Below are 27,853 nucleotides of genomic sequence, written 5' to 3'. Positions count from 1 at the left end.
CAATCCAGGCCCAAAGAACCTGGCAAAAATCCCAAATTTAGTAACGATCAATGGACTTTTCTTTCAGGAATCTGTCCAGACCCCCTTTAAACTCAGCAAGGCCAGGTGCCATCACTACCTTCTCCAGCAATGAGTTCCAGAGTCTAACCAATCGCTGAATAAAGAAAAACTTTCTCCAATTTGTTTTAAACCTTCTAATTTCATCTTGTGTCCCCTAGTTCTATTATTGTTAGAAAGCGTAAACAAACTAATGTGAGCAAGTGCAAAGTGATACCTGTAGGAAACAGGAACCCAAACTATAGCTACATGATGTTAGGTTCCACATTAGGTGTCACCATTGATGATACATTGAAACCCTCTGCTAAGTGTTCAGCAGTGACTAAGAAAGCAAATAGAAAGTTAAGAATTATTAGGACCTCTATCATATCACCCCTCAGCCGCCTTTTCTCCAGGCTAAAGAGTCCTAGCCTTCTTAACCTCTCCTCATAAGGTAGTCATCCCATCCATTTTATCATTTTCGTCGCCCTTCTCTGCACCTTCTCCAATTCCTTTATATCTTTTTTGAGATGAGGCGACCAGAACTGAACACAATACTCCAGGTGCGGTCGCACCATGGAGCGATATAACGGCATTATAACATCCTCATGCTTGTTTTCCATCCCTTTTCTAATAATACTCTCACTTCCCTATTTACTACTACATCAGACTCAGCAGCGCAAACGGTGCAGGCAGCGATTGAGAGAGGCTGGCAGCGTCGGAGCTTCCTTTTGCAAGTCCTGCCTACTGTAACCAGGTCACTCTTCCAGGTGAGAGCCGGGGTCGACCCTGCTTAGCTTGGCTAGCTTTTCCCCGGTACGAGCTGCAACCACCGCCTTGCTGCACTGCTTCTGGCCTAGTTTAACTGCTGCCCAGCTGACCTGCGCCCAGGATCAGCTCACAACTGGGACACACAAACTCCAGCAGTCTTATAGTTCTTGAAAACCACAGGTCTTTATTCTCTCAGCATCTTTTAATACAGCTTTAATATTCAAGCAGTTACTTCCTCAAGAATGCAAGAGTCAGTTCAGTTTTTCCACATTCAGCTTATTAACACAGTCCAATCTTAACTCAGAATATAAACCTTTGTCTTGCTCCCAATTGTAACTCAGAATATAAACCTTTGTCTTGCTCCCAATTGTAGCCTCCCCTCATCAGCACTATCTTCTACCCTTAGATAGTTTATGGGTTAGCTTCTTCCACCAGTGGCTTCCCCACTGGATTATTTTATCCTCTCCAAGTATGCACAGCTTGGGCCACACTCCCGCCACCAAAGCCTTTACCTTTCCTGAGGAAGTTTGAGCAAACCTTCCAACCTCCATGCACTCCTCCTTACCTTCTCCTTCTACCTCCTCTTTATTCCACTCCATCTCCTCCTCCCCAAGCTCCACCAGCTGTTCCCCATCTCCAGGATCAGACCTCATCTCCCAATCAGTCACTCCACCCTCCCCCTCCTGGGAGTTCAGCTGACCCTGCACTGGCTTCTGGGAAGTGTAGTTTTTCTCCTGCATTACCGCTTTCCCTGGCAGTTTGATCCCTAGAGGGCGCCCTGTTCTCCTCACTGGGCTGAATGAACGGGGATGATGCCGGCTGAAAGACCCACTATCCCCTTTCCCTCGCACCAGCCCTCCAGAGTGCTCACACACCCCCCTGCTCAAACGATTGCCAGTCTTCTCCTGGCCTGCACTGGCAATTCGCGAAAGAACATCGGCATTTGTCAGAAATTTGCCTGATCTATGCTCCACCTCGAATTGATAGGGCTGTAAAGCCAGATACCACCTCGTGAGACGACCATTACTATTTTTCATCTGGCCCAACCACCTCAAAGGCGCATGATCCGTAATCAGAGTAAATTTCCGACCATCTAAATAGTAATGGCACATCTGCACTGCCCATTTTATCGCTAAACATTCTCTCTCTATGGTTGAGTACCTGACCTCATGGGGGAGCAGTTTCCGGCTCAGGTACATCAGGGGATGTTCCTGCCCCTCGTGTACCTGAGACAACACGGCCCCCAAACCTACCCCCGAGGCATCAGCTTGCAGTACAAAGGGCTTATCAAAATCCACGGCTCTCAGCAGGGGTTCCTGACACAGGGCCACTCTCAACTCATTGAACACCCGCAGCCCTTCCTCCTCCCATCGTAGACTATTGGGGGACCCCTTCTGAAGTTTATTAGTGAGGGGTGTAGCAATGGAGGCAAAGTGGGGTATGAACCTCCTATAGTACCCCACTAGGCCCAAAAAGCTCCTTAACTGCTTCTTATTTTTGGGGTATGGAAAGTCCTGGATACTCGCTACCTTATCCCAGAGCGGAGTTATTTGACCATTCCCCACCCAGTATCCCAAATATTTAACCTTCTCCTGCCCAAAACAACACTTTTGCGGGTTCAAAGTCAAACCTGCTTGACGAAAAGCCTCTAATACCGCCCTCACCCTTATAATATGCGAGGGCCAATCCTCACTCTGAATGATAACATCGTCCAGGTAAGCCGCTGCATATTGCTGATGCGGTCTTAACACCTGATCTAACAACCGCTGGCAGGAAGCTGCCGCTGAATTAAGCCCAAACGGCATGCGTTTAAATTGATAGAGCCCCATGGGTGTAGAGAAGGCTGTCTTAGGCTTGGCCTCCTGAGTCAGAGGGATCTGCCAATACCCTTTGGTCAAGTCCAGGGTGGACAGATATCGTGCAGTACCCAAGCGATCCAGAAGCTCATCAATACGTGGCATCGGATAGGCGTCGGCATCCGAGAGCGCATTAACTTGCCTAAAGTCAATGCAAAACCGCCACGTACCATCGGATTTGGGCACTAACACCACAGGACTCGACCATGGACTGACAGATTCCTCAATGACCCCAAAATCCAGCATCTCCTGTACCTGTCGGACCACCTCTTGTGTCTTTGGGGGTGAGAGACGGTAAGGTCTCTGTCTGACCACCCGGCCCGGCTCCGAGATGATATCATGCATGATAAGGTGAGTTTCCCCTGGGCAAGGAGTCAGGACATCCCGAAACTCCTCCACAAGTGCCTGAACCTCTTTCTGCTGACTCCCTGGCAATGTAGTAGCAATCTGCGGTTCTCCTGCCTTATATATCTCCGTGATCTGTGGTCCTAATTCTTCCTCAGCTTCCCCCCTAGCCTGACCAAATAGTCCCCTTCGCTCTTGCCAAGGTTTAAGTACATTTATATGATAGGTCTGCTCCCGGCCCTGCTCATTCCTTACTAAGTAGGTGACTGGACCTAACTTCTTTTCTATGACCGCAGGACCCCTCCAGCGTCCCACGAACTTATGAGGTGAGTCTGAAATCATGATCAAGACTTTGTCCCCCACCTTCAATGCCCTCTCCACCCCTTTCCGGTCATAATAGGCTTTCTGGTAATCCTGACTCCTCTCCCAGTGTTGCTGAGCCCCGCGGCTCAATTTATGCAACCGTTCCTTCAGCTTCACTAGATAGTTCACTACATCCCGATCCTCCTCTTCCGGAGGAACCCACTGCTCCCTTAACACATCCAACACTCCCCGGGGTGATCTCCCATACATCAATTCAAATGGTGATACGCCCAGAGAGGCCTGAACATTCTCCCTACACACATACAAAACAAATGGTAACAATAGATCCCATTCCTCATGGGAGGAACCTAACCCTTTCCTCAACAACATTTTCAAGGTTTTATTGAATCTCTCCACCAGGCCATTAGTCTGAGGATGGTAAGCTGCGGTCCGAATATGCTGTATCCGAAAGCCTCCCACACCTGGGCCAGGGTTCGTGACATGAAATTGGTCCCCCGGTCGGTAATCATTTCCCTGGGAAACCCCACTTCACAAAAGATCCGAATTAGCTGGGCCGCAATAACTTTCGCTGAGGTGGTACGAAGCGGCACGGCCCAGGGGTATCTTGTGGCCATATCCATGATCACTAGAATATAGGAATACCCCCTTCGGGACTTATCAATGGGCCCGATCATATCCATTGCCATACGGGTAATAGGAGTCCCTATACGGGGAAGGGGTCGTAGGGGCACTCTGTTCGGTATTTGCTCTGATACCCTCTGACACTGACTACAGGAGCTGCAAAATTGTTCCACCTCTTTATACACCCCGGGCCAGTAAAATCTGTTTAATACCTGCCGGAGAGTATTCTGAGCCCCCTTGTGACCCCCTAAGATATGATCATGAGATACCCGTACCACCAGGTTCCTAAACCCCCTCGGTACTACTAACTGTTTCTGAGGTTCCTTCCCCCCTGCTAAACAGGACAGCCGATATAGCAACCCCTTGTCACTAACAAACCGAGGGAAGCTGGTTTCTCCCTCTTGATCTACCCGCTCCCACGCATATTGCAATGTCTGGTCATCTTTTTGCTCTTTGGAAAAATCAGGGAATCTCTCTAACACCTGTTCCGTATCCCCTGGGAACCTCCCCTGATAAAGGAGCTCTTGACAATGCTGCCGCCTTTGCTCCTGACCTCGTTTCTTTTGCTGAGAGCCTTTCCTTGTCTTCCCCGGCCGCCCCATAACCTCTCCCTGGAATGGAAATACTTGCGCCAGGGACAGTTCCTGCTCCTTCTCCTGCCTCTCCTGGGCCCGGGTAGATACCAAGGCTTGCTTACCCCCAAGGCAGTATGTGAATGGAGCCCAATCCCGTCCTAAAATGAGATCCTGAGGAAGCCTAGGAAGTACAGCCACCCACACCCACTGAAGGCCCTCCTGGTCCTGTATGTCTACTAGCCGGACCGGATACCTTGAGGAGGCCCCGTGTATGCACTGAATAGCCACGGACCGGTCTCTCTTCTTACCCTGCTGACCCCCTTTCCGGGCAATCTGCCCCCACAACTTCTGGGAGCACATTGTCTGGTCCGCTCCTGAGTCCAAAAGTCCTTCCACCGAGACCCCTCCTATCTTAACCCAATGCGTAAACTGGGGTTCCTTAGAGGGGGTTACCTGAGATATGAGCCCCAACTTGGCCCTACAGTCCCTCCTCAGATGTCCCGACTTCCCACATCGGTAGCACACTCTATCATCCTCCTTAGGACCTTCCTCCCTCCACCCAGATCCTTTGAACATTTTACCCCGACCACCCCGCCAGACACCCTCTCCCCCCTCAGAGTATTGTGACTCCAGAAAGTATTCAAAGCCTTTGATAGCTTCTTCCAGAGTCTCACATCCCTTCCTGATCAAATTAACCCTGATACTCTCCGGTAGAGCCTCTAAAAACTGCTCCAGCACCAGATCCTGCATTAACTGAGTCACTGCCCGCTTATCAGGCTCTAACCATTTGATAGCCAAGTCCATCAGCTTCTGGGCCAAGGCCTTCGGAGTCTCCCCCTCCCTCCACCTCCAACTCCGAAAGCGCCTGCGATAAGTTTGTCTGCTTACCCCATACCGGTCCAAAATAGCCATTTTCAGCTTCTGATAATCCACCACGTCCCCTGGCAACAGGCTCCGAAAAGCTGCCAGGGCTTCCCCGGACAGGGCGGGAGCCAGTCTGATGGTCCATTGTTCTTGAGGCCAGGCAGCCGCCAATGCTACCCGCTCAAAAGTCCCCAGATAATCCTCAATGTCATCCTGCTCTGTTAACTTGCCCCAAGGCAGCCAATTAACCCGTCCAGGCTCCAGGCTTCCAGGCACAGCTCCAGTGGCTATAGCCTCCAATGAGGGGCTCTCTTTCCTCGGTAGGGGTACTGCCCGTAACAATTCCTGCACCACCTCCAGCACCGGTTGTATCTGTGCTCGAGAAGCAGCCAAGGAATCCTCTAGAAGTCTCTGAGCCATTTCCTGCTGCTTTTGGAACTGGTGGGCCATAAAAGACAGCAGCTCCTTCGACTCCATGTCGCCTTAGCCACCGGTACCTGAGAGAAAGGGAACAACAAAGAACACTCTCCAAGTGCGGTATTACACAGCTCCGGCCCTCTATATCCCCCTCCTCCTGGTTACCCGAGTCCCGTATATGCTTACCAGAACTCGGAGTAATACACGCTTCTTTTGCCGGCGGGTTGTTCAGACAATCCCACCACTGCCACCATTCTGTAACCAGGTCACTCTTCCAGGTGAGAGCCGGGGTCGACCCTGCTTAGCTTGGCTAGCTTTTCCCCGGTACGAGCTGCAACCACCGCCTTGCTGCACTGCTTCTGGCCTAGTTTAACTGCTGCCCAGCTGACCTGCGCCCAGGATCAGCTCACAACTGGGACACACAAACTCCAGCAGTCTTATAGTTCTTGAAAACCACAGGTCTTTATTCTCTCAGCATCTTTTAATACAGCTTTAATATTCAAGCAGTTACTTCCTCAAGAATGCAAGAGTCAGTTCAGTTTTTCCACATTCAGCTTATTAACACAGTCCAATCTTAACTCAGAATATAAACCTTTGTCTTGCTCCCAATTGTAACTCAGAATATAAACCTTTGTCTTGCTCCCAATTGTAGCCTCCCCTCATCAGCACTATCTTCTACCCTTAGATAGTTTATGGGTTAGCTTCTTCCACCAGTGGCTTCCCCACTGGATTATTTTATCCTCTCCAAGTATGCACAGCTTGGGCCACACTCCCGCCACCAAAGCCTTTACCTTTCCTGAGGAAGTTTGAGCAAACCTTCCAACCTCCATGCACTCCTCCTTACCTTCTCCTTCTACCTCCTCTTTATTCCACTCCATCTCCTCCTCCCCAAGCTCCACCAGCTGTTCCCCATCTCCAGGATCAGACCTCATCTCCCAATCAGTCACTCCACCCTCCCCCTCCTGGGAGTTCAGCTGACCCTGCACTGGCTTCTGGGAAGTGTAGTTTTTCTCCTGCATTACCGCTTTCCCTGGCAGTTTGATCCCTAGAGGGCGCCCTGTTCTCCTCACTGGGCTGAATGAACGGGGATGATGCCGGCTGAAAGACCCACTATCCCCTTTCCCTCGCACCAGCCCTCCAGAGTGCTCACACTACGTTGTTTCAACTTCCTGTTTCTGCATAGGCGGGACTCGCAGAGGGAAGCTCCGATGCTTCCAGCCTCTCTCAATCGCTGCATTGTTCGCTCTGCTGAGTCCGACGCTGGCAGGCAGTGGAGAAGGAAGATGGGCTGGGGGAAGAAGAATCGCTGGACATGGGAGAGGGGAGGGCAGGGGAGAGAGCAGAATCGCTGGACATTGATGGCAGGGGAGAAAGGAGAATCGCTGGACATCATGGGAGGGGAGGGCAGGGAAGAGAGAACTGCTGGACATCGATGGGAGGGGAGGGCAGGGGAGAGAGGCGAATCGCTGGACATGGATGGGAGGAGAGGGCAGGGGAGAGAGGAGAATCGCTGGACATGGATGGGAGGGGAGGGCAGGGGAGAGAGGAGAATCGCTGGACATCATGGGAGGGGAGGGCAGGGGAGAGAGGAGAATCATTGGATATTGATGGGAGGACAGGGCAGGGGAGAGAGGAGAATCGCTGGACATCATGGGAGGGGAGGGCAGGGGAGAGAGGAGAATCATTGGATATTGATGGGAGGACAGGGCAGGGGAGAGAGGAGAATCGCTGGACATCATGGGAGGGGAGGGCAGGGAACAGAATTTCTGGACATCGATGGGAGGGGAGGGGCAGGGAAGAGAGAATTGCTGGACAGGCCTCACCAATCTAATGCATTTTTTTGAGGGGGTAAGCAAACATGTGGACAATGGGGAGCCGGTTGATATTGTATATCTGGATTTTCAGAAGGCGTTTGACAAAGTGCCGCACGAAAGACTCCTGAAGAAATTGCAGAGTCATGGAATCGGAGGTAGGGTATTATTATGGATTAAGAACTGGTTGAAAGATAGGAAGCAGAGAGTAGGATTGCGTGGCCAGTATTCTCAGTGGAGGAGGGTAGTTAGTGGGGTCCCGCAGGGGTCTGTGCTGGGTCCGTTGCTTTTTAATGTATTTATAAATGACCTAGAGATGGGAATAACTAGTGAGGTAATTAAATTCGCCGATGACACAAAATTATTCAGGGTCGTCAAGTCGCAGGAGGAATGTGAACGATTACAGGAGGACCTTGCGAGACTGGGAGAATGGGCGTGCAAGTGGCAGATGAAGTTCAATGTTGACAAGTGCAAAGTGATGCATGTGGGTAAGAGGAACCCGAATTATAGCTACGTCTTGCAAGGTTCCGCGTTAGGAGTTACGGATCAAGAAAGGGATCTGGGTGTCGTCGTCGATGATACGCTGAAACCTTCTGCTCAGTGTGCTGCTGCAGCTAGGAAAGCGAATAGAATGTTGGGTGTTATTAGGAAGGGTATGGAGTCCAGGTGTGCGGATGTTATAATGCCGTTGTATCGCTCCATGGTGCGACCGCACCTGGAGTATTGTGTTCAGTACTGGTCTCCGTATCTCAAAAAAGATATAGTAGAATTGGAAAAGGTACAGCGAAGGGCGACGAAAATGATAGTGGGGATGGGACGACTTTCCTATGAAGAGAGGCTGAGAAGGCTAGGGCTTTTCAGCTTGGAGAAGAGACGGCTGAGGGGAGATATGATAGAAGTGTATAAAATAATGAGTGGAATGGATCGGGTGGATGTGAAGCGACTGTTCACGCTATCCAAAAATACTAGGACTAGAGGGCATGAGTTGAAGCTACAGTGTGGTAAATTTAAAACGAATCGGAGAAAATTTTTCTTCACCCAACGTGTAATTAGACTCTGGAATTCATTGCCGGAGAACGTGGTACGGGCGGTTAGCTTGACGGAGTTTAAAAAGGGGTTAGATAGATTCCTAAAGGACAAGTCCATAGACCGCTATTAAATGGACTGGAAAAATTCCTCATTTTTAGGTATAACTTGTCTGGAATGTTTTTACGTTTGGGGAGCGTGCCAGGTGCCCTTGACCTGGATTGGCCACTGTCGGTGACAGGATGCTGGGCTAGATGGACCTTTGGTCTTTCCCAGTATGGCACTACTTATGTACTTATGGAGAGCAGGGGAGAAAGGAGAATCGCTGGACATGGATGGGAGGGGAGGGCAGGGAAGAGACAATTGCTGGACATGGATGGGAGGGGAGGGCAGGGCAGAGAAGAGAATCGCTGGACATGGGTGGGAGGGGAGGGCAGGGGAGAGAGAATTGCTGGACATGGATGGGTGGGGAGGGCAGGGGAGAGAGGAGAATTGCTGGACATGGAGGGGGAGGGCAGGGGACAGAGGAGAATTGCTGGACATGGATGGATGGAGGGGTTGGCGGGGAGAGAGGAGAAATGCTGGACATGGATGGAGAGGAGGAAAGGAAAAAGAAGATGCACATGGATGGAGAGGAGTGAAAGGGAAGAGAGGAGGAAAGCTGCACATTGATGGAGAAAATAGGCAAAAGCTGGATCCACGTTATACCTCCTCCATTCAGTTCCACGGAGGAGGACCCAGCTTTTACTTACGGATGTAGGCCAAGAAATGAAGAAGAAAGGAGGAAAGTAAAAAAATAAATGGAAAGGAAGCCCTGGAAACGGAGTTAAGGGAACAGATAGAGAGCAGCAGAATCAGAGACAGGGACCAATATGGATAGAAAAACAAAGTCACCAGACAACAAAGGTAGAAAAAATCATTTTATTTTCATTTTAGTGTTTGGAATATGTCCAATTTGAGAATTTACATCTGCTCTCTTATTTTGCACTAGGTATACTGGAGCTGTAACAGCTTACAGAAATTATTTATAATGAAAAAAAATCACGTTATTTTTTTCTTCTATACTAGTATAATATTTTCAATGATGTCTGTTTATATGTGCCATGGTATAAGGGGTGTGGCTAATGTGGCTGTGGCTGTCATAGGGCTGGAGCCATATGTGGTGACCCCGCCCATAATGAGTACCGGCACCTTTTTTTCTACAAAAAAAGCACTGCTGATCCTGAAACTTTGGGTAATAGTTGCCAGTGGGTCATGGTAGTGATTACAAAGAATGGAGGTTAAGATGGACCCTTGAGGAACCTCACAAGTCAAGGAATAGAAATGAGAGACTGGAGTCTATTTCTAAGGAAGGAATGAAAACATTTTAACACTATATCGTCTAGCCAATCCCAGTCAGTCGAGAGATTAAGGTAGCACTCATGTCCTGGAGGACATATACATAGGTATGGATTAATGGTACAAAGTCAACATGGATTTAGTCAAGTGAAGTCTAGTCTCATCAATCTGCTACATTTTTTGAAGGGTTGAATAAACATGTGGATAAAGGTGAGCTAGTTGATATTGTGTGTCTGGATTTTCAGAAGGCATTTAACAAAGTACCTCTTGAACAACTCCTGAGGAAATTAAAGAGTCTTGGGATAGGAGGTAGTGTTGTAAATATTCTCAATGGAGAAGAGTAAATAATGAGATTCACCAGGGATCTGCAATGGGATTGCTATTTTTTTAAACTTATTTATATATGGCCTGGAAACAGGAATAATAAGTGAGGTGATTACATTTGATTATGACACTAGCTAGCTTATTTTCGAAAGGGAAGGACGCCCATCTTCCGACACAAATCGGGAGATGGGCGTCCTTCTCTCAGAGTCACCCAAATCGGCATAATCGAAAGCCAATTTTGGGCGTCCCCAACTGCTTCCCGTCGTGGAGACGACCAAAGTTCTTGGGGGGGGGGGTGTCAGAAGCGTAGCGAAGGCGGGACTGGGGCGTGCCTAACAGGGGCATCCTCAAGCGATAATGGAAAAAAGAAGGGCATCCCTGACGAACACTTGGCCGACTTTACTTGGTCCTTTTTTTTTTTTACGACCAAGCCACAAAAAGGTGCCCTAAATGGCCAGATTACCACCGGAGGGAATCGGGGATGACCTCCCCTGACCTCCCACCCTGAAAAAAAACAACTTTAAAAACTTTTGTCTTTTTTTTTTTTTTTTTTAGAGTATGGGTGAAGGACCTCCTTCGCTATGCCTCCGTCCCTGCGACGGCAGTTGAAGACGTCCAAAATGTGGATGTTTGTGAGAAGGACGTCCATGCCTGGGTGTTTCTGTGAGAAGGATGTCCATGCCTGCTATGCCTCTGACACCCCCTTTATTTATTTGGATTTTGGATCACAAGTAGCACCTCTGGATTGCAAGCCCAGTGCTCTAACCACTAGGCCACTCCTGCACTCCACTCTACTCCTTTGAAATTTGGCCATTCCTGTGGGGGAGGGGGAAGTATGCAGGTCCCTGGGGGGGAGGTATGTGTGTGTCAGTGGAGGCATAAAGAGGGCGTGGACGTTCTTCTTTCAAACATTTTGGACGTCCTCAACTGCCCGCCCCCTCCACAGGGATGGCCAAATTTCAAGGGAGTGGAGTGGAGGAGTGGCCTAGTGGTTAGAGCACTGGTCTTGCAATCCAGAGGTAGCGGTTCAAATCCCACTGCTGCTACTTGTGATCCAAAATCCAAATAAATAAAGGGGGTGTTGGAGGCATGGACATCCTTCTCACAAACATCCACATTTTGGACGTCCTCAACTGCAATAGCGAAGGACGTCTTCAACTGCCGTCGCAGGGATGGAGGCATAGAAATATCCAGTGTACCTGAATGTAACTCACCTTGAGCTACTACTGAAAAAGGTGTGAGCAAAATCTAAATAAATAAATAAATAGCGAAGGACGTCCTCAACTGCAGTCGCGGAGGCATAGCGAAGGACATCCTTCACCCATACTCTAAAAAAAGACAAAAGTTTTTAAAGTTGTTTTTTTTCGGGGTGGGATGTGGTCAGTGACCACTGCATGCCTTTTTCCATTCAGTTAGTGCATCAGTTAGTCCACTGCAGTGCCCCCTAGGGTGCCCGGTTGGTGTCCTGGCATGTCAGGGGGACCAGTGCACTACGAATGCTGGCTCCTCCCACAACCAAATGACTTGGATTTGGTCGTTTTTGAGATGGGCATCCTCGGCTTCCATTATCACTGAAAACCGGGGATGACCATCCCTAAGATCATAAGCACTGCCACGCTGGGAAAAGACCAAAGGTCCATCAAGCCCAGCACTCCGTCTCCGACAGCGGCCAATCCAGGCCCCAAGAACCTGGCAAAACCCTCAAATTTAATAACGATCAATGGACTTTTCCTTCAGAAATCTGTCCAGACCCCCTTTAAACTCAGCAAGGCCAGTTGCCGTCACTATCTTCTCCGGCAATGAGTTCCAGAGTCTTAACTACGCGCTGAGTAAAGAAAAACTTTCTCCAATTTGTTTTAAACCTACCACATTCTAATTTCATCTTGTGTCCCCTAGTTCTATTACTGTTCGAAAGCGTAAACAAACGCTTCACATCTGTCCGCTCTACCCCACTCATTATTTTGTAGACTTCTATCATATCACCCCTCAGCTGCCTTTTCTCCAGGCTAAAGGGTCTTAGCCGTCTTAACCTCTCCTCATAAGGTAGTCATCCCATCCCTTTTATCATTTTTGTCGCCCTTCTCTGCACCTTCTCCAATTCCTTTATGTTGAGATTTGGGCGTCCCCACGGGTTTCCCCGCCCCTTAGGGACGTCCTTAGAGACGGGCGCCCTTACAGATGGTCATCCCCGTTCGATTATGCCCCTCAAAGTTATTCAAAGTTTTTAAATTGCAAGAAAACCTTACTAGACTGGGAGACTGATCATCCAAACGGCAGTGAAATTTGTTCTTATGTTCTAATGTGAGCAAGTGCAAAGTGATACCTGTAGGAAACAGGAACCCAAACTATAGCTACATGATGTTAGGTTCCACATTAGGTGTCACCATTGATGATACATTGAAACCCTCTGCTAAGTGTTCAGCAGTGACTAAGAAAGCAAATAGAAAGTTAAGAATTATTAGGAAAGGAATGGAAAACAAAACATATCACTCCAGCACCTTGACTATTGTGTGCAAAATTTCTGCTGTTTGGTTTAAAAATCAGTGACTGAGTATTACAATTGCTGCTTTGCTTATTATATTGTTTAAGAGAATTCTGTTATCTAAGCTAAGGGGGTTCTTTTGCTGGTATTTGGATGTGTAAATTTGTAATTGTGTGGGTGTATGAGATATGTATTTGATTCTTTTTGTGTGTATGTGTGTGTGTGTGTGTGGCGGGGGGGGGCGGGGGTGGATTTTCCATGCGGGGTGAGGGCGGCTTTCCTCTTCTTAGGGTATTTCTTGTTGGTCCTCCTTGATTGGCAGGGGGATCCAGGAGACTATAGGGGTTTTGATAGTGGGAAGGGGGTTCTTGATTTTCTTTCTTGTCTATTTGGGTTGGGGGTAGAGAATGACACGGGGACAAAGTTTGTCCTGTCCCCATCCCCACTCCATCCCCGCAGGCCCTGTCTCCATCCCCGCCCTGTTCCCACAGGTTCTGTTCCCGCTCCATCCCCATGGGCTCTGTCCTCATCTGCAGAAGCCTTGAACAATGACAATTTTATATTTAAATCTTTTTATTAAAGTATAAAATGAACAATATGCTGTGCAACTGTTGTGTATAAATTACAAATAGAGAACAATAATAACTATGAGCAGCTATAATAACCCTCCTTCCTACCACCACCCTCTACCCTTCCAACCCCAACAATAGCTGACTTCTACTACCCCAAGGAATTCTAATCCACCCTGTTAAAATGTCCAGGGGTACAAACTGCAACCCATTCTGTATGCCCTAGAGGGGAAAAATATGCCCTATGAAGCAGTGTTATGATTTTTTAAATCTGTGGATGAATAAGAAGTAACACAGTAAATGTGGCAGATAAAGACCTGTACGGTCTGGCCAACAAGATAAACTCAGGATTCAGTCTAGCTCTCCTGTCTTCTACAGTCCTTCCGGCAATAGAAGATGTGCTAGTAGCAGGATGTACAGGATCCCCCTTGCAAATTTTGCTAGTTGTGGCCAGCATAAGAGTAGCCATACTGGGTCAGACCAATGGTCCATGTAGCCAGGTATCCTGCTTCCAGCAGTGGCCAATCCAGGTCACAAATACCTGGCAGAAACCCAGTTAGTAGCACCATTCCATGCTACCAATCCCAGGGCAAGCAGTGGTTTTCCCCATGACCATCTCAATAACAGGCTATGGACTTTTCCTCCAGGAACTTGTGCAAACCTTTTTTAAATTCAGATATGCTAACTGCCATTACCACATCCTCCAGCAACAAGTTCCAGAGCTTAACTATTTGTTGAGTAAAAAAAAACATTTCCTCCTATTTATTTTAAAAGTATTTCCATGCAATTTCATTGAGTATCCCCTGGTGTTTGTACTTTTTTGAAAAAGTGAAAAATCGATTCACCTCCACCCGCTCCACACCACTCAGGATTTTGTAGACCTCAATCATATCGCCCCTCAGTGTCTCTTTTCAAAGTTAAAGATCCCTAACCTCTTCAACCTTTTCTCATATGGGAGCAGTCCTATCCCCTCTATCATTTTGGTTGCTCTTCTTTGAACCTTTTCCAATTCCACTATATCTTTTTTGAGATACGGCAACCAGAATTGAACGCAGTACTCAAGGTGAGATTGCACCATGGAGCGATACAGAGGCATTATAATATTTTTGGTCTTATTTTGCATCCCTCTCCTAATAATTCCTAGCATCCTGTTTGATTTTTGGCTGCTGACGCACACTGGGCAGAAGATTCAGTCTTTTGTCTACAATGACACCTAGATCTTTTTCTTGGGTGGTGGACCCTAGCATCAGGTAACTGCATGTTTGTTTGTTTTTCTAAAATAATCAAAATATTGTTGTCTGCATCACTCAAACATAAATAACAGTCCAGTTCATTAACAGGCTTCAAAGTAGAAAATGACACGGGGATAAAGTTTCTTCCTATCCCCGTGGGCTCTGTCCCCATCCCCGCCCTGTCCCTGCAAGCTCTGTCCCTGTTGCCATCCCCACAGTTACTACGGGTCTCCGTCCTTGTGTCATTCTCTAGTTGGGAGGGTTGGGGGTTACATAAGTACATAAGTATTGCCATACTGAAACAGACCGAAGGTCCATCAAGACCAGCATCCTGTTTCTAACAGTGGCCAATCCAGTTTACAAGTATCCAGGTTACAAGATCCCAAAACAGTACAATACATTTTATGCAGCTTATCCTAGAAATAAGCAGTGGATTTTCCTCAAGTCCATTTTAATAATGGCTTATGGACTTTTCTTTTAGGAAGCTAGCCAAACCTTTTTTAAACCCCACTAAGCTAACTACTTTTACTACATTCTCTGTCAATGAATTCCAGAGTTTAATTACACGTTGAGTGAAGAAAAGTTTTTTCTCCGATTCGTTTTAAATTTACTACTTAGTAGCTTCATTGCATGCCCCCTAGTCCTAGTATTTTTGAAAAGAGTAAACAATTGATTAACGTCTACCCGTTCAACTCCACTCATTATTTTATAGACCTCTATCATATCTCCCCTCAGCCTTCTTTTCTCCAAGCTGAAGAGCCCTAGCTGCTTTAGCCTTTCCTCATAGGGAAGTCGTCCCATTCTATCATTTTCGTCACCCTTCTCTGTACCTTTTCTAATTCCAATATATCTTTTTTGAGATGTGGTGACCAGAATTAAGTATATTTCCCAGAGTGAAGTGGAGAATACCTTTACTGAGGCCATGATTCTGCTTTTGGTGAGGTCATGTACTCAAAATTGCAGACCCATTCCTTTAATTAACATGAACTTTCTAAATTATGTTAAGACCTTATCCAAAGATTAAACAGGCTAATGGGAGGAGAATGGTCATAGCATGCCTTATGGGTGCAATTAAACGACCCCATGCAGTTACAAACTACACAGGTACATCTAATGCACATATTCAAAGAATGTTTTTAAAGACAAACTGAATCTACTTACTTTGTAACTGTGAATTCTTCGAGTGGTGGGACAAAATATCAGAGAGACAGTTGAATTCGAATACACACATGTTGGCTTATTCTTCCACAGGAATACTTCTTGTTATCATAGGGACACACGTGCTGTGGAACCAGCGCATATGTTCATCTGGATTTGAGGAAGGTAATTTTCAGTCCGGCCTTTTCACCTGTATTACTGCCAGGCACTGGGTCCCTTTTCTGAACTCTACACATAAAGCAGCCTTTCAGCAAGGGACCACCTTAAACCCATGGGATGGTATAAATTTAGGGACTCTGGCCTGCCTTTATTTTCCCACACACCTGTTCTGCTCCTGGACTAGCTTTATACATATACTGTAACATAGATCAGTTCCTTATCTCCTGCTTAACTATATAAAGAACTTGCCTTGATTTTTGTTAACCATCAAATTATCCCAACTGACTCTGTACCACATATTGTTCCCATCCTATATCTGCTCCTGGTCCCTCAGTTATATGGTAAGCTGTATTGTAGAAAGCCTTTAGTATCATATCTATGTTAGTTGAATGTTCTAATGCTGCTTATTGGGTGTATCATTAATATTATGCTAACATTGTATTATATCTCTGGTATTCAAATTCCAGTGCTGTTAAATATGTACATTTTTGATAGTGTTTCACGGTAGATCTATTATTAGGTTTCAATTTACTGTTTTCAAGTTTGCCTCATTAATTGTATTTATGTTTATACTTAGTTCATTTTACTAGTGTTATGCTGTTAACAAAATTGTAAGTTTTATATTAAACTGTACCTGCTGTACATCGCCTTGGGTGAATCTCTTCATAAAGGTGGTTAATACATCCCAATAAATAAATACATTTGTCAATCCTTCCACAATAGGGAGGAACTCATCACTTAGCTGTAATAAAACAATAATGAACCTCCCCATGGGCCGTGCATCCCTGCATGGTTATTTTCAAACTCCTCACAGCTTTGCTTTGAAAATGGATACAGAGTACCTGTGCTCTTTGCACCTGCATTCAAGCTGGTGTAAATTATATATCAAACGTATGCATGTAGATTTTAAAATGCATACTGTGAATGGTGTGCTTTTTACTTTTACCAACATTGGGGGAGGGCTGCAATAATTAAAAGGGAAAGGGAAATGGGAATTGATATACTGCCTTTCTGAGGTTTTTGCAACTATATTCAAAGCGGTTTACATATATTCAGGTACTTATTTTGTACCCGGGGCAATGGAGGGTTAAATGACTTGCCCAGAGTCACAAGGAGCTGCATTGGGAATTGAACTCAGTTCCCCAGGATCAGAGTCCGCTGCACTAACCACTAGGCTAATCCTCCACTAAAATGCAGTTTACTTGCGTAAAAAAACATTAATTCATTAATTGCTGCCCAGTGTGTGACACACATTCATCCACCTTGGGTTTCACCTTCTTTATTACAGGTTCAATTAACTGAGCAACATGTTAGCAGAGAAAAAGGTTATTTTATTACATGATAAGCACTTATAAAACCTCCAAACAGTAAACACCCAGAAATGTTTCTGTCGGAGATGTGCAGGAAGGAGAATTAAATTCTGTTTCCATGTCTGAGCAGAAAGCAGGAACAGACTCCATGCTAGGAAAGTGAGAATATTGTGCTTCTGTCTGCTTTTCACAGGAGTGAGTTGGAACAGCTGCAGTTTAAAGTGCTTCAGGAACGGGAAAAATACCAGCAGTCTGCTCAATCCAGCACTGCTGTTTCAGCAGTTCCTGTCTTCAGTGTGAATGAGAAATTTACCCTGAATCGAGATGATGCCAGCTACAGCCTCATCCTGGAGGTGCAGACTGCCATAGATAATGTTCTGGTTCAGGTGAGTGCTCTCCTTAACTAGGGTTATCATCTGTCCGGATTTACCCAGAGGCAGCGGGTTTTGCCAATCTTGCCCGTTTGTCCGGATTTCTGGACAAATGGGCAGGCTGGTGGGCGGGCCGTCCCCACCCACCAGCCTGCCCGTTTGTCCAGAAAACCGGACAAATGGGCAGATTGCTAGCCTCCCCTCCCCTTACTTACTACTGCCCTGGTGGTCTAGTGACCTCTTCCGCCTTCTGGGCAGGAAAGAGCCCCCTCTTTCTTGCCCGGAGCACTGCCCTGCATGCATCCTTCCTGTTCCTGATCTCGGCGCTGATTCAAAATGGCCGCCAAGAGTTGAAGTGACCTTGTGAGACTTCAATTCTCGGCGGCCATTTTGAATCGGCGCCGTGATCAGGAACAGGAAGGATGCATGCAGGGCAGCGCTCCGGGCAGGAAAGAGGGGGCTCTTTCCTGCCCCAAAGAGGTCACTAGACCACCAGGGCAGTAGTAAGGGGGGGGGGTGAGGGGGAGTGATGGGGTGTGTGACAGGGGGGAGGGGAAAATGTGACAGGGAGCTGAGCGAGGGCATGAAAGGGGGCGTGGCATGGTGTGTGGCGGGGCGGGGCATGTGTCCTCCTTTTTGGGGGACAAAATATGGTAACCCTATCCTTAACGCTACCATAGGCAGTGTCCATTCCTGTTTGCTGTCTTTCCATGCTTTGCATTTCAGTGTTGCAGCATGTGGTGGCAAGCAGGAAGTTATTCCCATCATGGGAGAGTTCAGGAGACAGAGTGCTGCCCTTACTGTAGGATTGCCACCTGTTTATCTAGGTCAGGTTAAGTGAGGCAATACAAGAGCTAAGGTCCCCCACCTGAAAATAACAACACTTAGCTTTGCTTAAGTCTTCGGAAAAGTATAGGAGAAAACCTGCAAAAAGGTGTGCCTTGCCTGAATTAGTTTTTGCTTTTTCACTTGTACACTGTGAGCCTTCCTTTAGCAACCAGAATGAACAGTTAAAAAAAGGAAATTTTCATGTACAGTATTAAGTAATCAAGGGCCTTCTTTACTAAAGTGTGTTAACACAATTTAATGCAAGCCCCATTGAGAACATTTGCTAACTACAGGTCACCCAATTGGGGAAGCTGAATAAGCACCTATTTGGAGCATATTTTATAACACATAAAATATGAGCACAGTATTTGCAGGAATCTTGCTTAAAATGACCCCATGTGTGAGGGTAGGCTTATATGGTTGTCCAAACAAGTGGATGAAAAAATAAGGGCAAAAGAGACTGCGTTCAAGAAATACAGAACGCAACAAGAGGATCATATAAAAGATTACTGGATTAAACCCAGAGAGATGAAGAGGGAAATTTGGCTACTGCAAGTGGAAGGAAAAAATGGCTAAACATGTAAAGAGAGGTGATAAGATCTTTTTCAGATACATTGAGGAAAGGAGAAAACCTGGATATGGAATTGGAAGACTGAAAGATGCTGAGAATGGCTGTGTGGAGATTGATAAAGCAAATGTGCTAAACAAATACTTCTCTTCGGTGTTCACGGAAGAAAATCCTGGAGAAGGACTGCGGTTGGCTGCAGAGGATATATCTGGGAATGGAGTGGATAGTGCACCCTTCATGGAAGAAAGTGTTTATAAACAATTTGAAAATCTGAACGTGGATATAGCTGTAGGGCCGAATGGTGCTATCATGATCTTGAATAGTGTTGGGGACAGTGGAAAACCTTGTGGTACACCACAGCTTGGAGTCCAGGCGGGTGGGATATTATGTGCTGATTTGACTTGGTACGATCTGAATTTGAGGAAACCGGTGAACCATCCGAGTACAGGGCCTCCAAGGCCGATGTAGAGGAGTGTATTGTCCACTACGTCAAAAGCACTCAACCAGTGATAGAACAAGTTCCGTGCTGTGGTGGGGTCTAAAGTCTGACTGTGAGGGGTGGAGGATAGAGTGCTGGTATAGGTAATCCTTTGTTAGTTTGGTGACTATACCTTCCATGACTTTGTCTAGGAGTGGGATGGATGCCACCGGTCTGTAGCTAGTTATATTGTCCTTCTTGGCTGTGTTGCTTTTTAGGATTGGGGTAAGCATTATGTTTCCCTTGGTCTCCAGGAAGTGACCTTCTCGTAATGAGAAGGAGATGCATTCAGTTAGTAAATCTATAGACCAGGAAGGGCATCTCGTATAAGTGGGTTTGGGCAAGCGTCCAGTATGCAGTGAGATTCACATACTTTTTGAGGGAGGTTTGGATTTTGGAGGTTGATGGCATTGTGAAGGAGGTCCAAGTTCTGTCGGCTTGTGCTGCCTCGCTTTGTGATGTCCTGTGGACTAGATAGTTCTCTAGAGGGAGAATGGTCATTGGAAGGCCTGACCTAATGTTGATCACTTCCTGTTTGAAATATTTGGCTAGGTCCATGGAGTTGGGAGGGTCTTCGTTTGTGGCTACCACAGTTTGAGTGTCAAGGAGGTTGTTTATTAGGCAGTATAGTTTCTTGATGTTTGGGTGGCCTGATCTTATATATGTGTCGTAGCTGCTTAGTGTTAAGCGGGGTATAAAATTTGTAAAATATATAAAATTTGTGAGCCCACTAGGGACCTGCATATAATAAAATCTAATCTGCGTTTGCACTTGGTAGTTCACTGGGTGCAGTGTTGGTATATTAGTTTGGGCGGATGGCGAGTTTTGACTGTTTTGTGTTATGGTTACATAGTGAAATGTTTAAAGTTTCTGTACCACAGATTGGCGCATAAAAGAAACTGGCAGATATTTATTTTTGTATGGGAACAGCTTAAGTAACTGCGGGGGGGAAAGTAGTCGTACGCTACCCGTAAGTAGTTGACGGGTACAGGTGCACAGTGCACAAGTAATGAGGGTTCACACAGAGGAAGAGTGTATAGGCAGGGGGCTATCAGACACAAGGCCCTTTCGCCTTTTGTGATGTATTCTCTTGACTGTATTGGTTATGGTGTCACAGGTCTTATTATGTAATAGCCATTTCCTTTTGTGTACAATGTTATATAAATCTCAATAAACAAATTTGAACATAAAATCTAATCTGCGATTCAGTTGCTAGGGGTGAATATTCAAGGAACTTTGGAACAATTTGTTTTAGATAAACCCAAAGCTTTTGCTAACCTGTCTAAATTTGGTAGTTTGATGTGTCGCAAAATGTGTCTAAAGGCAAGGAAAAGTATATTACAGTGCTGGACGTCGCAGGAGGCCCCTTCGTACTGGCAATGGAGGAATCAGGTCCATTTATTGTTGTCTTGGGAAGCCAGAGACGTGAGGGGTTCCCCTAAGCATAAACACCGTTTTATGCATACTTGGAATCCCTGCCTACAAAATGTACAGGCCTGGGGTCGCAGTCTAATATTCAATTTAGTTTTCAATAATGGATAACAAACCTAGTAAATTGTGGTATTCCTTTCTGTGGAAGGGAGCCCAGAGGCTATCAGAATACAAGCTTATGGGTTATTAAGGGTGGATACGGAGGTGGGGTGGAATGAGAATAGTGGAGGAGGGGTATGGGGGTAGGGGATATAAGGATTGGGGGCAGGGAGGGGGGCTCCTGGGGTGGGCGGGGAAGGTAGTGAGGTAAAGGTATATAAATACCAGGTTGTGGACAGTTATAGTTTGATATGTTGTGCAAATGATGTTCCTGGGTTGCGGGGTATATAATTTGCTGGGTCTTGAATTGGTTGACCGGAAGAGGGGGGGGACAAAGGGGGGAAGTGGGGGGGTTGGGGGGGGAAAGGGATTGGGTAAGGGTTAAAACTTTGGTTGATGATGGTTTGGCCATGTTAGTGTCATTTTGATTGCCTTGTGAGTGTTATATTCTGGTTTCTGTATTTGACTCGGGTTGTCATCAATAAAAAATTGTTGAAACATAAAATCTAATCTGCTTTGGTTTTACCACAGAAATGCAGTATATCAAATCCATGAACCTTTACCTGAACCTTACAGAGGAGGAACCATAATTATAAACAGAATTAATGAATCTTCTTGTGTTCCATACAGAGCGATGTTCCTGTTGACCTTCTGGATGTGGATAAAAATTCAGCAGTTGTGAGTTTCAGTGGCTGTGATAGTGAGGTGAGCTGAGGGGTATCGTAGTGGTGAGGATGCCTAGAGGTTTGGAATAGCTCAGAATGTTGTTGTAGAAGTACCTGGAAGGCAGGTTCAAGAATCATTTTCAGCCAGAAAGACTTGTGATTTGCCATCTTACTTCTGGGAGGGATCTGCAGTGTATTCCTGTTAACCCAGATCAGCTACTTGGTCTGCCTCTGGCTACTTTAAGTAGATCTGCATTTGGGTTGAATAATATAATGATTATCCTAAACTAAATATAGTTCTCCAAAAAATAGTAGAAACCAAACAGTGTCACAAATACCTGGGGTCAGGAAGGAAAAAGCCTTACAGAGCTTCTAGGGATAAAACCTGTCAGAAGCTATAACGCCAAACCTTCCTGCCCAAATATGCAAAATCTCATTCAATATCAAATCATATGTAGAAACAAAGTTTTCAAAGTCTATTAGGGAGGCAAAACATGATTCATTTCAGACCTTAAGAACCTCTGGAGCCGACACCTCTAAGATAAGTTTTCGATTTTCATTATTCTTTGAAGACATTATTTGTGATTTAAAAGACAAGGTTAAAGTTAACACAAAGGAATATGCAAAAAAAAAAAAAATGTAAATGAGGACCAGTGACAATTTAGGCGAGTAAATTGTGATGTTGAAAAAGTTAGTGTTTCCGTCTAATCCCTTTACTGAGGTCCTTTAAAAATAGAAGAATTTGCACATAAGCTTGCTTATTGCTGTTCTATATAGTTGATAAAATATGCAATGTCCTTACATACACATAGTTGTCCTAAGAGTGGCTTTTCAGAGGAGATGGGCCAGAGTTACAGTGTAGATAAATAGTTGATAAAATATGCACATTGTATATAGGTCACTCCCATCTTGCCTCTAAAAGGAAGCTGAACAGAAGAGAGTAAAAAAAGCAAGCTCTTTTGGCAAAGGAAAAACACTTTAGAGTTCAGTTTTTCTTTTATAATAATGCTAAAATTTATTAGAGTAAATAAATGGTTACAGTAAAAATTCTTTTATCCCAGTACTACAGAAAATTGAATTACTATTTATATCAGTCCAAATTTCAGTATAAGGAAAATAAAATATCTCTCTCTCTTTGTTTTTCCTTCAGAAGCTGTCAGACTACTGAAGCTTAATTTTGTCCAGTCACTTAAGGCCTTACATTTCTCTCTTACTTATCTGGTATTCTTCAACTCTGACCTCTAAGGTCACCTTCACATAATTCTGTTTCTTTGGTATTTTTCTCAAATATTCATCATTTGTCCTTTGTAACCTCTTTACCTATCACTCATATTGGTCCTTCACTGAAAATGGCTCTGTATTAATTCAGAATCTGTTTGAAGCAAACAAACAGACAAACGCTTGTTAAAGTTTATGGCCCATTACTAGGGCTAAGCAAGCCTGTCTGGTCTGAGAAAACCAAGACACAAGCTAGCTAATTGCCCTACTAGGGAATGGGGGCAAATGCATGCAGGACAGGGCTCACCATTCCTCCCCAATGGTCTGCAAACCCTAACGCCAGCTCGGAGCTGATGTAGGGTTTGCCACAGCCAGCAACCCAATCTTTGGCACGCTGGTCAATGATCATTGGGGATGAATATGTTTAGCCCTGTTTTGCATGCATTTGCATGCTAGTTGCGTTCAGAGCCTCGAGAGCATTGTTTCACGTGCTCGAGGACTCTGATCATGGGGCGGTAGCAAACGCAGGCGCTAGTATGGCGCTAACAGCCTCTTGTGCCGGTGTTTGCTTCTGATCATCCCTCTGTTAGTGTTTTATTTTTTTTTTCTTTTCTTTTTTTCACAGCCAAATGGCAACTTTCTTCTGGCTACTTACCGATGTCAAGCAAATACTACCAGACTGGAACTGAAGGTACAGAGATCTTGTGACATTAGGAAGCATATTCCCCCAAATTCTAGAAATGGTGTTCAAAATTGCATGCACAAATTTGGCACACAGCCAATTTGTGCGTACATTTAAGTGAATAACAAGCTAATTAGTGCTAATCAACTATTGGCACTAATTGGCAACAATTTGATTTACGCGTGCATCTTGCTAGGCAGTATTCTATAAAGATATCCTGTTCAGAAGGAATGGATCCTCAGAAGCTTAGCCGAGATTGGGTGGCAGAGCCGGTGGTGGTTGGAAGGCGGGGCTAGTGCTGGGCAGACTTCTATGGTCTGTGCCGTGAAAAAGGCAGATACTAATCAAGGTCAGGTATACACAAAAAGTAGCACATATGAGTTTATCTTGGGCAGACTGGATGGACCGTGCGGGTCTTTCTCTGCCATCATCTACTATGTTACTATCCTGTTTATTTTCGAAGGAGAAGGGCAGCCATCTTCCAACACAAATCGGGAGATGGCCGGCCTTCTCCTAAAGCCGGCCAAATCGGTATAATCGAAAGCCGATTTTGGCCGGCTTCAACTGCTTTCCGTCGCAGGTCCGGCCAAACTTCAAGGGGGCATGTCGGCAGTATACCGAAGGCGGGACGGGGGCGTGGTTAAGAGATGACCGGCTTTGGCTGATAATGGAAAAAAGAACACCGGCCCTGACGAGCATTTGGCCGACTTTACTTGGTCCCTTTTTGTTCACGACCAAGCCTTGAAAAGGTGCCCGAACTGACCAGATGACCACCAGAGGGAATCGGGGATCACCTCCCCTTACTCCCCCAGTGGTCATCAACCCCCTCCCACTCAAAAAAAACAAAACAAAACATTTTTTTTGCCAGCCTCAAATGTCATACCCAGCTCCATCACAGCACTATGCAGGTCCCTGGAGCAGTTTTTAGCGGGTGCAGTGCACTTCAGGCATGTGGACCCAGGCCCATCCCCCCCTACCTGTTACACTTGTGGGGGTAAATGGGAGCCCTCCAACCCCCCCCCCCCAAAACCCACTGTACCCACATGTAGGTGTCCCCCCTTCATCCCTAAGGGCCATGGTAGTGGTGTACAGTTGTGGGTAGTGGGTTTTGGGGGGGATTTAGGGAGCTATTTTTTTTTTTAATTTTTAGAAGTGCCCCCTAGGCTGCCCGGTTGGTGTCCTGGCATGTCTGGGGGACCAGTGCACTACAAATGCTGGCTCCTCCCACGACCAAATGGCTTGGATTTGGCCGGGTTTGAGATGGCCGCCATTAGTTTCCATTATCGGCAAAAACCAATGGCGGCCATCTCTAAGGCTAGCCCAAATGTTGAGATTTGGCCGGCCCCGACCGTATTATCGAAACGAAAGTTGGCCGGCCATCTTGTTTCGATAATATGGTCGGGGACACCGCTTTACGGGGCCGGCCTTAAAGATGGCCTCCCTTATAGATGGGCGCCCCCATTCGATTATGGCCCTCCACGTTATATAGTAAAATAAATAGGGAAGGCTATATACAATGACAGAGAAACATAAATATAAATGCAAACAAAGAGGAATTCTAAGGAAAGGAAAAGCTTACAATATAATAAGATTAAGTTTTGGGAAGGAAATACAAAAGGGAGGGTTATAAAACAGCTCTGTTCATGATTTTAGACCTCCAGAGAGAAGACAAATGTGGTAGAAACATCGAGGAGATTTACAGGTGCAAATCTGCAGTAGGTGCAATATGGCAAGAAGGTGTAGTCTGGACATTTCAGAAAGGGAATTAATTTCTGTGGTCTCTAAGATCAACACTAAATTTACACCTGCTTCTCAGTAAAATGGACAATTACCTGAACGAAGAGCTGGCAGAGTGGAATAATATGAGGGAAGTGGAAAGTCAGTGAGCTAAACGCAAAGGGGCTGTAAAAAGGGCAGCAGATTACCTTGAGCCATCCCTTGTCCCAGCATGCTTTTTAATTTAGGTGGACTAACAGCACTATTCTCACGACTATTCTGTGTTGTCTTTACTGATGCAGATTCGATCAATTGAAGGCCAGTATGGGACTCTTCAGGCTTACATAACTCCAAGAATTCAACCAAAAACCTGTCAAGTTCGGCAGTATCAGATCAAGCCACTGTCGCTTCATCAAAGGACTCATGTCATTGAACATGACAGGTAGGTCCAGGAAGGAAATGGAGCATTCATGTTCCAGTAACTTCAAAGCCAGTCTGTCCAGATATGTGTTTTATGTACAGCACTGTGTACATCTAGTAGCACTTTAGAAATGATAAATAGTAGTAGTAGCAGCAGATATTCTGCCCAGATTGCCAAGGCTACTTCCCCGTAGTGCATACCGAAAAATTCTGGGTCAGCATGAGAATGTTCCAAAGATGTGACCGTTTGACGATCAAAAGCTTACTTATTTCAGAAGGCTTTTTGTCATTGATCTTAGTGGTAACTCTCTAGTAAGCTGGTAACAGGTTTTATTCTGGCTGATAAGGCCTGAGTAAGTTTACAACTGGTTTATTTTTGGTTAATTTTGCCGGATTGCCTCTGAATTCTGGTAACAGCTGAAGAGTAATAGTCCTGGTGTGTTAGTTTTTGAATATATTTGTTTTATGTGATTGTTCTTACTGTAATTTGTATGTTCTTATTGTAAACTGCCCAGATTTGTAGATGGAGCAGGATATAAATCAAATAAAAATTAAAGGCAACAGCCATGTGGCTTCCAGCTATTATACAACAGCATCTTTGGGTATTCTTAAGTTAATTCAAGAAAAGATAGGATAACCTGAATCACGTAACACAGCAGAAAAGAGAGGCGATGATCTGCAACTAGGCGTAATAGCAGGAAGACAAGCAGATTAGCAGTCTGGAAAGATGTGCAGCTTTATTAGAACAGTCACCCGATGCAGCACTGTGTCAGGGGTGAAACTAATGTACAAATAGTAAAATTAAAATCATACAAATGATAAAACTTAATTTCAAATACAAAAAACTTCAAATATAAAAAAAAAACATAAAATGCATAACCAAATAGACATAATAAATAATAGCTATTAAAATATAAAACAGACAGTAATGGCTATTGAAGCAGGGAATTGGTGAGAAAACAGCAAAGTGAATCTACCACATGCACAAAATTTCTTTATGGCAGAGAAATTTAACTCTTGAACAAAATGTACCATGTCAATTTAGTGCACAACATAAACTTTAAGCATAATAGTGACAGTGAGCCATACTAGAACAAAGTGGAACACTAAAAGGGAGCACATACCTACTGGACCTTCCCTTAATATTTAAGTAGAGGAGTGTGGTAGCCGTGTTAGTCCACTCTTAAGGTTATCAATAGAAATCAAACAAAATAAAACATGGAAAAGAAAATAAGATGATACCTTTTTTATTGGACATAACTTAATACATTTCTTGATTAGCTTTCGAAGGTTGCCCTTCTTCCTCAGATCGGTAACTTTAAAACCATACAAGAACGTAAGACCTTTGAAGTCAGAATGATTGAATATTTTAACACCCAACAGAAAGGACTTAACAAGGATCTGGGGTTCCTAGCCCATTATAAACCATAAAGCTGTATGTCTCTGTTGATCACCCTCCCCCTCACCTATCCACACCCATCCTGTTAGAATATCAATGATATGCTTTGATGTCCCCATGCATACTTCCTACCCACCCCCCTCCTCCCACCCTGTCAGACTGTCATAGTAATGCTTGAATGTTTTCACTTATATACACTGTCAGCTAGCACATTTGCTTATTTCCGATCTGACGAAGAAGGGCAACCTTCGAAAGCTAATCAAGAAATGTATTAAGTTATGTCCAATAAAAAAGGTATCATCTTATTTTCTTTTCCATGTTTTATTTTGTTTGATTTCTATTGATAACCCTAATATTTACAAATCAAACTACCTAAAAAATATAATAAAGGTTTTTCAAAACAATGAAGTCAAATAAATCTTCAAAGTGCTCAGTATAAAATAAAACCATCCTATATAATAAAACACACCTCCAACATTCTGAAGCTGACTGCATGGCTGAGGCATTCCTGCTCTCTGTATCCATCTCCTGAATTGACATCACGTACTTCCGGGTTCGTCACAAGCAGAAGTGACCAACCACACGAGGTTTCTCGGCTTCAGAATGTTGGAGGTGCATTCTATTAAATAGGATTGGTCACTTCCTTGAAGCACAGCCAGAGCTCAGCGTCCTGCACAGTAACGCTCAGACACCAGAGAGAGAGAGAGAGGGGGGGGCCTGACACCAGAGAGAGGGAGGGAGGGGGGCCTGACACCAGAGA

At 45.3% G+C, this 27,853-nt stretch overlaps 1 protein-coding gene across 1 annotated transcript in view; it reads left to right on the top strand.

Annotated features, from left to right (window-relative positions):
• Positions 1-27,853, top strand: part of BBS7 (Bardet-Biedl syndrome 7) — a 94,229-nt gene that overhangs the window by 47,307 nt on the left and 19,069 nt on the right. Inside the window, exons 12-15 of the mRNA XM_030191777.1 lie at positions 17,412-17,604; positions 21,624-21,698; positions 23,502-23,567; positions 25,577-25,716. Coding sequence (XP_030047637.1) covers positions 17,412-17,604; positions 21,624-21,698; positions 23,502-23,567; positions 25,577-25,716 — 474 coding nt within the window. The remainder of the gene's footprint in view (positions 1-17,411; positions 17,605-21,623; positions 21,699-23,501; positions 23,568-25,576; positions 25,717-27,853) is intronic.

The sequence above is a fragment of the Microcaecilia unicolor genome, chromosome 2 (genome assembly GCF_901765095.1).
Source record: "Microcaecilia unicolor chromosome 2, aMicUni1.1, whole genome shotgun sequence".
Lineage (NCBI taxonomy): Eukaryota > Metazoa > Chordata > Amphibia > Gymnophiona > Siphonopidae > Microcaecilia > Microcaecilia unicolor.
Note: the sequence above shows the minus strand (reverse complement) of the source record. Positions and strands in the feature narration are given on the sequence as shown.